The sequence below is a fragment of the Haliotis cracherodii genome, unplaced genomic scaffold (assembly GCF_022045235.1).
Source record: "Haliotis cracherodii isolate W230 unplaced genomic scaffold, xgHalCrac1.p SCAF_8, whole genome shotgun sequence".
NCBI lineage: Eukaryota > Metazoa > Mollusca > Gastropoda > Lepetellida > Haliotidae > Haliotis > Haliotis cracherodii.
The window spans coordinates 18275234-18288154 of record NW_027266341.1 but is presented as its reverse complement, the minus strand read 5'-3'; the positions used below and the strand labels follow the sequence as shown (position 1 = coordinate 18288154).

Sequence of the window (12921 nt, the reverse complement as noted above, 5' to 3'; positions counted from 1 at the left end):
GGTCTTAGGCGTTTCAACTTTGGTGAAAACCATCAGCTCATGAGGCGTTGGAGTTGAAGGGCTGATCAAGCTCAGGCCTAAAGGCAGACCTGTCACGTTTGATTCAAGTCGTTCGGAATGCCCTTTTTTGTGTATGATCGATCCATTTATTAATATGTATAACAACCCAGCCTTTATCTCACACATGGAAATAGTGAGTGAGTGATCGAGTATTGTTTTACGCCGCTTTTAGCAATATTCCAGCAATATCACGGCGGGAGACACCAGGAATGGGCTTCAGACATTGTGCTCATGTGGGGAATCAAACCCGGGTCTTCTGCACGTGACGAACGAACGCTTTAACCACTAGACTATCCCACCGCCCCTAAACAATGGAATTAATGAAGTCTAGACGTGAGATGGTCAACAGGTCGTCATAGATAGTTCCTCTTCAATCCATCTGCAGTATTTCTGCCGTACATTCCCCTGTTTCAGCACATGAAGACACCGGCCAACGCAACATAAATGGATTCACATAAAACACACAGACGCTGTGATGAACTAGTCTAGTCTATTTTCAAGGAGGCGTGTTTGCATTGTATTTCTGAGATGTTTTTTTTTGTATTTTTCACAGACGGCATTAGTGAGAAAACAATCCAAGTACTGTTGAAATAAATGATAGAGAAGACATGACACCCCGTCAAGATTTCCGATGAGAATAAAAGCAACAGAACCATTTCCATAATCTTACGAAATCTCTGCTCAAATCAGAGTCACTTGTGCGAATCAGACTATATCATACACATGTGTTTATGAATGACTATCAGTAAGTGAGTCTGGTTTTACGCCATTTTTAGGGATATTCCAGCAATATCACGGTGGAGGTACCAGAAAGAGGCTTCATACATTGTACCCATGTGGGTCATCGGCGTGACGAGCGGACGCTTTAACCACAAGGCTGTCCCATCGAACCTGAACCACTATGGAATAGTGGTGTTACCAGATCATACCACAGTGTTATCGCGGACTAGAAACTGAAAGTAGAAAATTCTTAGATGTGTGATTGATGTGTGCCATTTACCATCTAGTAAGATGCCTGCCATCATAAGGTAGGCTATGTCTGGAATCATTATACTTGCAGTGATTCGTATGATAATTAGCTTCCATGCGTTGTAGCTCTAGTAACTGGCGTTCAAAACCGTTAAGAGGGCGGGGCGGGGGTGGCCCAATCGTCTCCGAGTTGCACACCAGAAACATACGAGCGTGGGTTCGCCCCCATTATGCTTTTAGTTTGTCAACATCATACCCGTGCTCGTCGGTTTCACCAAAGTGATAAATGTCTAAGACCTGCATTACTTAAGGTTTTCCTCCAACATTAAGCTGGAACACCGTGATTTTACTGGAATAATGTTCAAAAGCGGCGTTAAACCAAACTCACTCCCTAAAACCGTTGCAATAGTTACGTCGCTAAGATCTCGTTGTTCATGCAGACAAAGATGTTGTTGTCGTCATTAAGAATGCACCTGCTGCAGTAAACACGGCGTCCATTGATTACCCGACCGTGATCAGCAGTGCAAATCTATGCATGGTCACAGCAGTAGGTGGACAGGTCAATCGTGTAGGCCCATCGATTAACCTCCGCCCGACACTAACGCTGGCAAAGCAGACGGATTATAAGAGGTGACGAAACCCTTTCCGTATTCATTTAGCAATATGCCAACAATATGACGGTGGGACACCAGAAATGGGTTTCACACATAGCGCCATGTTGGGAATCGAACCCGGGGCTTGACGAGTCAGCGCTTTTACAACTGGCTATGTAGGTCATCCCGACCGCCTACCGAGCAGCAATGACAATATCATGATGGCTTGACGTATAGAGAACTGAAAACACTATCGTTTCTGCTGAATCAACAAATCAACATTCCTTTGCGTTACTGATACAAGTCCGGATCGAGGAATTTAGAAAATAAAGGGGGGGGGGGGGGGGGGGGGGGGATCCGGACCCTTGGCGCACCCCTGATTGCCGTTGTCGCGGGGAATATCTTTACCATATAGCAACGAGATTGTCTTAATGTTTTGTATACATCTGTTACATATGTCAGGACATACTAGTAAATATATGAAAGGAATAGTAACACTTAGTGTTCGAAGGTAAAATACGTGAGCTATTCAAAACAATTAATCATGCATGAAGGATATGAACAACAATATGATGGATGTCGTCAATGGCCTGTCAAAACCACATCCTGTTTCAGTCAGATGAAGACGCGTCCTCTTACATAATATCATTTACAACAATTAACAATAAATGTATGTGTTCATTTGCGTTTTTATTTCACTTCTTACTCTGAATATCCGCCTAACTTTTCCTGTAAGGACACAGACGTGGGATTGTTGTTTACAGGTATACATAAAACGCACCCACGCAGAAAGTAATGTTCACAGCAGCAAGTCGTACGCTCCAAGCTGGCAACAAAATATGTATCTTCCTGCTTTGTGTGAATATAGGACATGCTCCGCGCACCCTCGATGATGTCCACGTGGTGTTGATAGCACGGATGAACATCCAGGTGAGAATGACATGAGCGACACTACGGCTTGAACAATGTCACGTTTTGAAGATTGCTTCGTTGAAAGCTATAGGTGCAATCCAAATGTGAGGGCGGGTGGGGGCTGGGGGCTGGGGGCGGGGGCTAGGGGTGGTGTCTGAAAGAAAATGACTTCTGTTTTTTTCAAAGAAATAAGTTATATTTTTGAACAATACTTAAAGAATGGTCATATATTGTAGGGACCTGGCGACATTTCTTTTTTTTGGGGGGGGGGGGGATGTGATACATAAAAAATAATGGGGTGTCAGCAAATATGATACCTAACACCACTGAATTTTCTGAATAGTCCTGAGAGCGGCGTTAACACCAGACAAACAAAGACACTTTGTATGGATTTTAATAATTATATACCGGTATACTAACTACAATAATCTCGATGTTTATGATAACTATAAAAGTGATAAATATTAATAAATATTAAAGTGATATTAATAAAAAGTTATCTTTGACAGATTTAATGAGATATTTGGAATTCACGATTTGCTATACATGGACTGTGTATATTGTTCCGGTATTCAGTGCAATATATGAGATGCGCACCTGCTGTGGGCATTTTTCCATAATACATGTTGGCCATTATACTTGCTGGTGGGAAATGAGTCATCTAATCAAAGTGTACACGAATATAATGCCACTGTAGTACTAATAGATATAATAAGTAGTACATCAGATGGAATCACAGTCCTTAACGGGACCGAAGCCATATCCTAAGTTTATTTGACTGTTGTTTAACGCCACACTGGGCAATATTCCAATAGACCCCTGGCGCACCCCTGATTGCCGTTGTCACAGGGAATATTTTTACCATATAGCAACGGCGTATTTAACCATATCTAGACGGCGCCGTTGACAGTGTACCAGTTTGTGATGACGTCATCCCTGCCCAGGAATATACTCCGAATCATGCGTCATTGGGTACACGTGCATGTGTAGTATTTGAAATATAGCTGGTCTGCTTAAATACATTCTGATATAAATATACTAGTATTCGCCGTGTGGATTAAACGCAGAGGCTAGCATGTAGAACTGCGATTGTCGTTTAACGCCGCATTCAGAAATATTACAGTTAAATTAGGGAGGTTAGTAAATAATCGAATCTGGACTTGCCAATCCAGTAATTGACATCATGAGCATCGTCTGGGTACGATGACGCGCAACAACCAAGACCACCCGATCGATTGTGTCTGCTCTTTGGGTTGATGGGAACCTATTGTCAATTGAAATCCCCGCGGATTGAAATGATAAAATAATTTGCTTAGGATATCACAAATCCTCTGTTAGTATTGAAACATTACGGAAACACACGACCTATTAATTCCAAAGTATGTATTCTTCATACACAACGTCACCGTTTATCATTCGCCTGAAAAAATAACTTCCTAACGTTGAGTATGATTTGTCTCTTTGTTGTTTAACGCCGTACTCAGCAATATTCCAGCTATATGACGGCGGTCTGTAAATAATCGAGTCTGGGTCAGACAATCCAGCTATTGACATCATGATCATCGATCTACGTAATTGGGATACGATGACATGCACCAGCCAAGTCAGCGAGACTGACCACCCCATCCCGTTAGTCGCATCTAAAGACAAGCATGGGTTGTTTAAGGCCTATTCTAACCAGGATCTTCACGGGTCTTGTGTACATAGAATACAGAATTCACTTCGTGCCTCTATAACAGCTGATTTCTAAATGCCTATCAGTGGTTTCATGGATTAGTTAGTGTAGAATTGTGAAAATATATTTTAATTCAGACATGAAAGAGAAATAAAACTCTGATCGAGCTGATTTCAACAGTTACGTACGGGCATTAAACAACAGCTTCTAAGGTGCCTGACACATTTGACGCCTCCAACTGTGACCAAGGCTTGCGCAATACGTGTGCATGTATATAAATATGAATTCCTGCAAGGGTTCTGTCCAACATTTGCATAGGTTCACCATCACTTCTTTTGTTGATTGGTTGATGAAACTGAATGTATAGTGGTCTGTTTAAAATGTAGAGTGAGTGAGTGATTTGGGTCTCACGCAGCTTTCAGCAATATCACGTCGGGGGATCACCACAAATGGGATTCACACATTGTACCCATATGGATAATCGAACCCAGCCCTTCGACGTAACAAGCGAACACTTTAACCACTCGTCTACCCCACTGCTTCGAGGTAAATGTAGAAACACATTAATTGTATTAAATATTAAAAAGTACATTATATATCAAAACGTAGGGGTAGGCTAGGTCCAGAGTAATGTTTGTAAAAGACGATAAAATACTCTGTAGTTCTTGATATTAATGATAAAACACGCAGTTCTGGGATAAGTATCAACTTCAATACATGAAATACTATTTACCGTTACACCGCCTGGCTACTGTGCACGACACAGTGACAGATGGAACCTATTGTCATATACATTCCATCGTGAGTTTTTTATATATATTTACCACTGTCAAGTGCAAATCGATAATAATGATCGATTTTCTATTGGAGCATTTGTGTCATTATCGAAATTTAACTCCGATATTGTAAACTGAGGCTTCCCGGTCTATTTGAAGTAATAGGTACTTCCCCGTTATAACAAGGGCGGTAACAGCTTGTTGGGCGGAGTAACACATGCCGATGTCATGTTTATTCTATAGAACACTTTAGCATTCGGGCGTCTATATCACACAGTCACAGTCTAGTTCTAGTGACACACTAAAGATTAGTGATATCGAACAGCCATGAACATGTGGAATCGGCCTTTCTCTATTTAACCGTTGAATCCTAAATTCGATATTTCTAAATAATGAAAAAAATATATTTGCGGCAAGTAACTTCCAATGGGAATGTGGTCCCGAGATAAGACAAGCGCCGGGCATAAGTCTAGGAGTGGTTAGTAAACATGGATGTAATGTTCATGGAACTGGAAATAATTCTGGAAGGTGCAATGTTTTTTATGTGCTTTGATCTTCCATCTTGGAACGCCATATACCAGTAGCGTCAGCGAATGTGTGACTATGTGGATGGTTTGTTGAGTGAGTGAGTGAGTGAGTGGAGGTTTGAGTGCGTGAGTGGATGTTTGAGTGAGCGAGTGGATGTTTGAGTAAGTGGTTGGTTGGTTGAGCGAGTGAGTGAGTGAGCGAGTGGATGTTTGAGTGGTTAAGTGCGTGAGTGAGTGAGTGTAAACACTGCACCATGTAGGGAATCGAACCCGGATAGTTGGCGTGAAAAGCGCACACATAACGCACTGCCATCTTTAGTATTAGTGATGCCATATAGTAACTCGTAGAGGCCAATTGATATGTGTAACATATGCAAAACCGTTCGTGCCAAGATATCTTACTTCACCACAAAGGACATGTACATTATATATATTGCAGCACTAACTATACAGCCGCTGAACAGCGTCATTGTGCATCTGAGCACTGTTCGACATCACACGTCCTGACCAAGCCAAGCACGGAAGGATCAATGTAACCAGATCCAGTACTTCCTATACGTTATCGGTTCATCAACATCGTAAACCAAATCGCAGAAAAGCCATAGAATTAGTGTATGAATGTGGCATTATCTCTCTACCACCTGCCTTTGTGCATTAACAGCTCATATATACCTATTGACTAACGTCCAATGATTCATAACTAGATGACTCAGTGTCCGATTTCTAGTACATGTTCGAGGCCCATATTCTAGTACATGTATATTATCCAGCGACGTGGACACCTATCAAATATTTAGTGTGAAATTGAAATTTTCTATTTCGGGCAAGGGAATTGCTACCCAATCTGGAGATTGAATAATTCTACTTTATTGCAATGCATCATTGGGGAAATGTAAGAAAATATCACTCAGGATGGAATTTGGGCATGATTTTCTCTTAGTAAATTGCCGCAGGGAGAACCATGGATCTCCTTACACCTTCACAGAACCTTGCCTATGATCCTGGACATGCACAAGGAAGCCATTAGGCCCGACTACCTCCTCCCGTGGTAAGACGTCGTGTAAAGGGTAATATATGCAGACAGCTCCGGGTTCAAGGCTGTCAGGGCCGGTGGGATAGTCTGTAAAGCGGTCGTTCGGCACGCCGAAGACTTGGTTCGATTCACATATTCCTTTTATTCAAGAAACTCAAATCTGATTACCTATAACCTGGATCTTAATTATCGAAATAATTTCCATATCTTATGATCACCAACGTGTACAGTAAGTAGATGCAATGGACCATAATAAACGAGTATTAGTCGCCATGGCAACCTAACACATAAGTTCAATGAAGTCCTTTCAAAAACTGAAGGTATTTTGATCACAATATTTCCTGTACACATTTCCCAGAATGCAATAGTATTAAACACATAGAATTTCACAAGTATAGAACATTTTCTCTGGAATCCGATATGTTTCTTCTTTTTTGTCAAAACACAGGCATATAAACCTGTCTAATATAGCATTTCTTGGTATACAATGTACACACGGGGGAGAACCGTTTCCCCATCTACCAGCTGGAGTACATTGATTTCATTCATGTAATGTTCCAAACCCACAAGCCTGATTAAAGGGTATAGTTGATTAATCAGAGCAAACAGCAGAGATGACCCTTTCGGGTGTCCGCAAATATCACAGTAAAAAGATAATGATTGAGAGATGGTCCAAAACCCATGGCCGATATGTTGTGTTAGGTAATTACAGATCGGGAGGGTCAACAACGGCGGACTAAAAGGTCGTAAAATCTACTTTAGCGATTACAGAAACCAATAATCGCCTTTGAGTTGGTCTAAAAGTGCAGACTATTAATATCTTGTTTGCGTTTGCATCAGGTAGAGTGACGTCGTACGTGGCTTAATTAACCTGTTTGTTTCCCTGTCCTGAAGCGATTGGAAACGTATTGGATTTGTATGTGAATGAGTATAGTTTTACACCGCTGTTAGCAATATTCCAGCAATATCACGGAGGGGGACGCCAGAAATGGGCTTCACACGTTGTACCCATGTCGGGAATCAAACCCGGGTCTTCGGCGTGACGAGCGAAGGCTTTAACCACTTGGCTACCCGACCGCCCCAGGAAATGTATGTACCGTGAATTATGTTGTTAACCTCTTTTTCCATATGTATATTCTTACTACTTAAATTGTATTGGACTGATAACACTGAACTCGTTTGGCGATAGGGAACGGTAGTTTGATGGCCGTTTGACTTATAGAAGAATCCCCTTCCGGCAATTTAATGTTAGATATTTGTTCTGACACGACGATAAATTGTTCCTACGAAGGATCAAAAGTCGACGCGAATAATATAACATAATCACCGCCTATTAAGTGTATACCATGAATGAATGAAGTAACGAGGTTTCCTTTCACGAGTAAATATCATTGGGGTAATGTGTTTTAAGTCTGATCCATGGCGGCCTGGTGAAACGTATATGCCTAATACGCACGAATGTGTTTTGTTCAAAACATGCAGATCTAAGTATCTAAGAACAAACAATCTTAGCAAGGGCAGATATACTTCTTAAAACCTGCAAATAGTTTCCTCTCACGTCCATGTGCATTCTTAAAGGATTCTTTTAAGTCTCTGGTAGATTTAACAGTTGTCTTCTCTCACGTCCGCGCGCACTCCTTCGTGGCCAATGCATAACATTATTCAAGACTGTCTTCTACGTTATCCAGAAGTTTCAAAAGAAATTCAGCGCTTATTATTTTGTGGCACAGATTTATATACTTTTATATGAAATTCAAGTGGAAAAGCTCTAAACTTTGTTCTCGTAAATGCAGACCGCATTAACCATTCACTAAAACACGTAGTCGTTGCTTGCGGCTTTAGCAGCCAATAATTCGATGTCGCCAGTGGGAAAATAGAAAAACTCGCCAAGGTGGGACTGAATGGAATGTTCCAAATGACATAGAGCAACAAACGTGTAGCTCACGGCGATAAATAGATCATGGCGATATGTCACTCAAACGTGTGGTGATGAGACTGTGATCAAGAGAAATAAAACATTGATAGGTCAACTTTGAGTGAAGATTGTATGGAGATGCCTTAGTTGTACTTGACAATTTGACAGTAGGCCGTTATTTCTGTATAATCATTTACCAGACTGTTTAACAGCGATGTCACGTCATGATGAACGAGGGAGACTCAATCTGTACACCTCGAATATGATTTAATTATTTGTCGGGGATATTCATAAAATGTAAACGTTTTACTTTCAATGAAGTACAGATGAGGATACATATCGAAAGGGCAAATATATGGCATTTTATCCGATCATTAAGTTTGAAGTCATAAATATAATTATATCCTTCATTGAATGCATTGTGATAAATATTGTAGCATGTTTTATTGTATATTATATACAAGAATCTCTGTATAATTATTTACCAGACTGTTTAACAGCGATGTCACTTCATGATAAATGAGGAAGACTGAATCTATACACTATAAGTCGGGGGTATTCATAAAATGTCGTATACGTTTTAGTTTTAATGAAACCTAAGGATGAACATCGAAAGGGCAAATATGTGACATATTATCCGATCATTAACTTTTGAGATAATCCATATAATTATATCACTGATTATCAATGAATGCATTGTGATATATATTGCAGCATATTATATAGCACATTTAATACAAGAATCACTATAATATCATTCTCACCCCTTTTCAACTATAGCATCCCATTCTCCACCACTTTTCAGTTCTAGGATCCCATTTTCAACCTCTTCTCGGCTCTAGCACCCCCAGCATCCCCTTTTCAGTTCTAGATCCCATTTTCAACCTCTTCTCAGCTCTAGCACCCCTTTTCAGCTCTAGCATCCCATTCCCATCCCCTCATCACCTCTAGTATCCCATTCTCATTCCCTTATCAGCTCTAGCATCCCATTCCCATCCCCTTATAAGCTCTAGCATCCCATTCCCATCCCCTCATCAGCTCTAGCATCCCATTCCCATCCCCTTTTCAGCTCTAGCATCCCATTCTCATCCCCTTTTCAGCTCTAGCATCCCATTCCCATCCCCTCATCAGCTCTAGCATCCCATTCCCATCCCCTTATCAGCTCTAGCATCCCATTCCCATCCCCTCATCAGCTCTAGCATCCCATTCCCATCCCCTTTTCAGCTCTAGCATCCCATTCCCATCCCCTCATCAGCTCTAGCATCCCATTCCCATCCCCTTATCAGCTCTAGCAACCCATTCCCATCCCCTCATCAGCTCTAGTATCCCATTCCCATCCCCTCATCAGCTCTAGCATCCCATTCCTATCCCCTTTTCAGCTCTAGCATCCCATTCCCTCCCCTTTTCAGTTCTAGCATCCCATTCCCATCCCCTCATCAGCTCTAGCATCCCATTCCCATCCCCTTTTCAGCTCTAGCATCCCATTCTCATCCCCGTTTCAGCTCTAGCATCCCACTCCAGCCCTCTTCTAAGCTTTAGCACCCCTTCGAATTTCTTCTTAGCTCTAGCATCCCATTCTCATATCATTTTCAGCTCTAGGGTGAAGAAAATCGAGGGTTCTTTACAGAATTATAAAACGAATCCCGTATACACAACTTTATTTCGGGGACAATATATCATCCCAGTTCTTCCCATACAGAGGAGATACGCATGAGGGGTATGCAGCTTCACATGACCTACTTTTATTCTAATCGTAGTATTTTTAAAATGTGATCAAACCCAGACTGCGGATAATTGTGTCATGCCTCGCAAAGGCGCCATAGGCGAACTTTATGACTTCATCCGCTCCTTTTAGCAATGTCCACTTCCAAATATTCGTCCACGGACCACAGTGAATATTCTACTTAATACAACACTGCATGCATGTCAAATACAGGTCAATTGAGGTAGTCAATATCCGGCTCGAACACATACTAGGTTTTCTGAAATATTAATTCAAATTGGATAAATCTTGATGGGCACCGAGCCAAACCAGACAATCAACGCTTAGTCATCCCATCTTCTGAGACCCGTAGAACAAAGAACGGTTCCTATTTCGTCTGTCAATGTCTATACTGTTGGACCAGACTTCACGCCGAGGTACAAAACATCAAAGTTTAATATTGATATCATAGAAGCTAGAAACCCCGAGGGACCGCTTTTTCCAGGTGCACACTCACGCGTATTTTACAACTCGCGGTAATGTCAATGTGCTTGGTTGACTGGTCGTTCTTCCAACCATGCACGTGCCACTTTGGCTCCTCACTGGACATGGCTGACCACAGATGGCTGATCAGGTACACATAGCACCGTTTGACAAGTCATCAGCTGATGTTTGCACTATTGATTGATTTCATGTCACAGCGATCGCTTACTTCTGGATATCTGTATCAGAAGTCAGCTCCATCAAGCATATATGTACTTTGCTCCATTAACACCGCGAGACGATTATTTTTTTTATACCGTAATACGATTGCATACTATAAGTTCCACTGCTATATCCCAATAAAGTGTTATGAACGTTCGTCAGTGAAAAAAATTTATCCAGATAATCTTTGTGAGATAAACTGTCTGTATCCCACACGAAGTTGTGCAAACGAAGACAGCTTGCCCCGATAAAAATTTCAATATATTCTGTATACATCAAGAGGTATATAATAAAACCATATGTATACACTGACATGCTGTAGTGTAATACAAGGTACACATTGCACAAAGCTAACTTACCTTCCTTTTCCCCCATTCTGTCTGATACAAAGCCTGTACCGGTACTCCAATGAAAGAAAATTATTCACAAGTCAGTCCACTCGAAAATCCTACAGAATGTAACCCCGAGCCGAGTGTTCAGTCTGACTGGTCGTCTGCTATACTGTACGCTCGCGCCAGGTAGAAGCAGACGATCTCACGTTCCCGGTCTCGTCTGCTCAGCTTGTACCGGTTGGGTCAAATGGGGCAGGGACAATGACGAATGAGGTTTGTTACAGCGTCACCGCTTCCCGTGTGCAGCTAACAGCGCCTGCACCCAAAATACACCCACCAAGAGCGGGAAAGTCGCCTTCGAGCGCTCTTACGATTATTGATCACATCTGATGAATATTCATGAGATATATACCGCCCGTTTAGTATAGAAAGTTGGCCTGTCATACAGAACAGAGGAATGCGGAGGTGTGAAGATTGCATTCAGCTTTGTAAGGAATAAATTTGCTGGTATGGCTTATACAAAGCGTGTAAGACCTTTCTCAGCGACTGTTCAAATATGCTAGACATTGTAGGACTTGCGTAGGTGTGACTGGGTAGATTTAAGAGTCACATATTTCCAGCTCTAAGCTAGTTTTTCGACCTGTCTCTTTAAATCATGCCCAGCCGCCGCGTTTTAGTTCAATTCCCGCGTTGCCAGGAGGGAAGGTCAAGGTCGAGTGATCGATAAACAATACATTCACTTTGATTCCACCGAGGAGAAACTCCATTGTGCATATTCAATAATGGATACAGTCTTCAAAGCTGAATATATCAATAGTTTCCTCCATGGATTATAATGAATGGAAATGATAGACCAAGCGTGTGTATCCGTTGAGGTACAACGCGTTTGCAGTTTGCTACTAATTAACAAAATGGGATTTGAAAATTTAATATAAAGGACAGTTTAATCGAATTTCGGTGTATTGATATGAGAAACGTTCTGTTTCTCCATTGTCATTTATAACCCACGAAAATGGGACTTGTCGTTAAAGGCAACTAAATGCATTGGGTGTTGAGGCTTGGTGAGTTGGCTGATTTGCATGTCATCGTTCCCCAATTGCGTGGATTATGCTCATGCTGTCAATCACAGGTTGTCTGGTCCAAACTCGATTATTATTATTATTATTTTGTTTGTTTGCTGTTTAACGCTGCACCCAGCAATATTCTATAGATAGCTATATGACGGCGGTCTGTAAGTAATTGAATCTGGACCAGACAATCTAGTGATTGACATCCTGAGCATCGATCCACGAAATTGGGATACATACTTCAACCAAGTCAGCGAGCCTGACCACCCGATCCCGTTATTCGCCTCTTACGACAAGCATAGTCGCTTTTTACGGCAAGCATGGGTTGCTGAAGACCAATTCTACTCCGGATCTCCAAGGGGTAAGATTCGATTGTTAACAGACCGCCGTCCCTTTACTAAATATTGCTGAGTGCGGCGTTAAACAACAAACAAATTTGTACATGCTAGTCTCGCCGTTTATTCTATTCGGTGAGTATATATATCAGAATGTATATAAGTTGACCAAGCTAAATTGCAAATACTAAACATACACGTGTACCCATGATTCGGATTATATTCCCCGGCAGGGATGACGTCATCATGATATACTGTCAACAGCGCCGCCCAGATATGTCTGTTTTAAATGTTCTGTTTGCGTAGTGGGGTGTTTATCA

At 41.6% G+C, this 12921-nt stretch overlaps 1 protein-coding gene across 3 annotated transcripts in view; it reads right to left on the bottom strand.

Annotated features, from left to right (window-relative positions):
* LOC139450149 (uncharacterized) overlaps positions 1–11526 on the bottom strand; it is a 40513-nt gene extending 28987 nt beyond the window's left edge. For all 3 annotated transcript variants that reach the window (XM_071231815.1, XM_071231816.1, XM_071231817.1), the window contains exon 1: positions 11227–11526. In XM_071231815.1, the coding sequence (XP_071087916.1) occupies positions 11227–11242 (16 nt within the window). In that variant the 5' untranslated portion in view covers positions 11243–11526. The remainder of the gene's footprint in view (positions 1–11226) is intronic.
* Positions 11527–12921: the final 1395 nt, after the last annotated feature.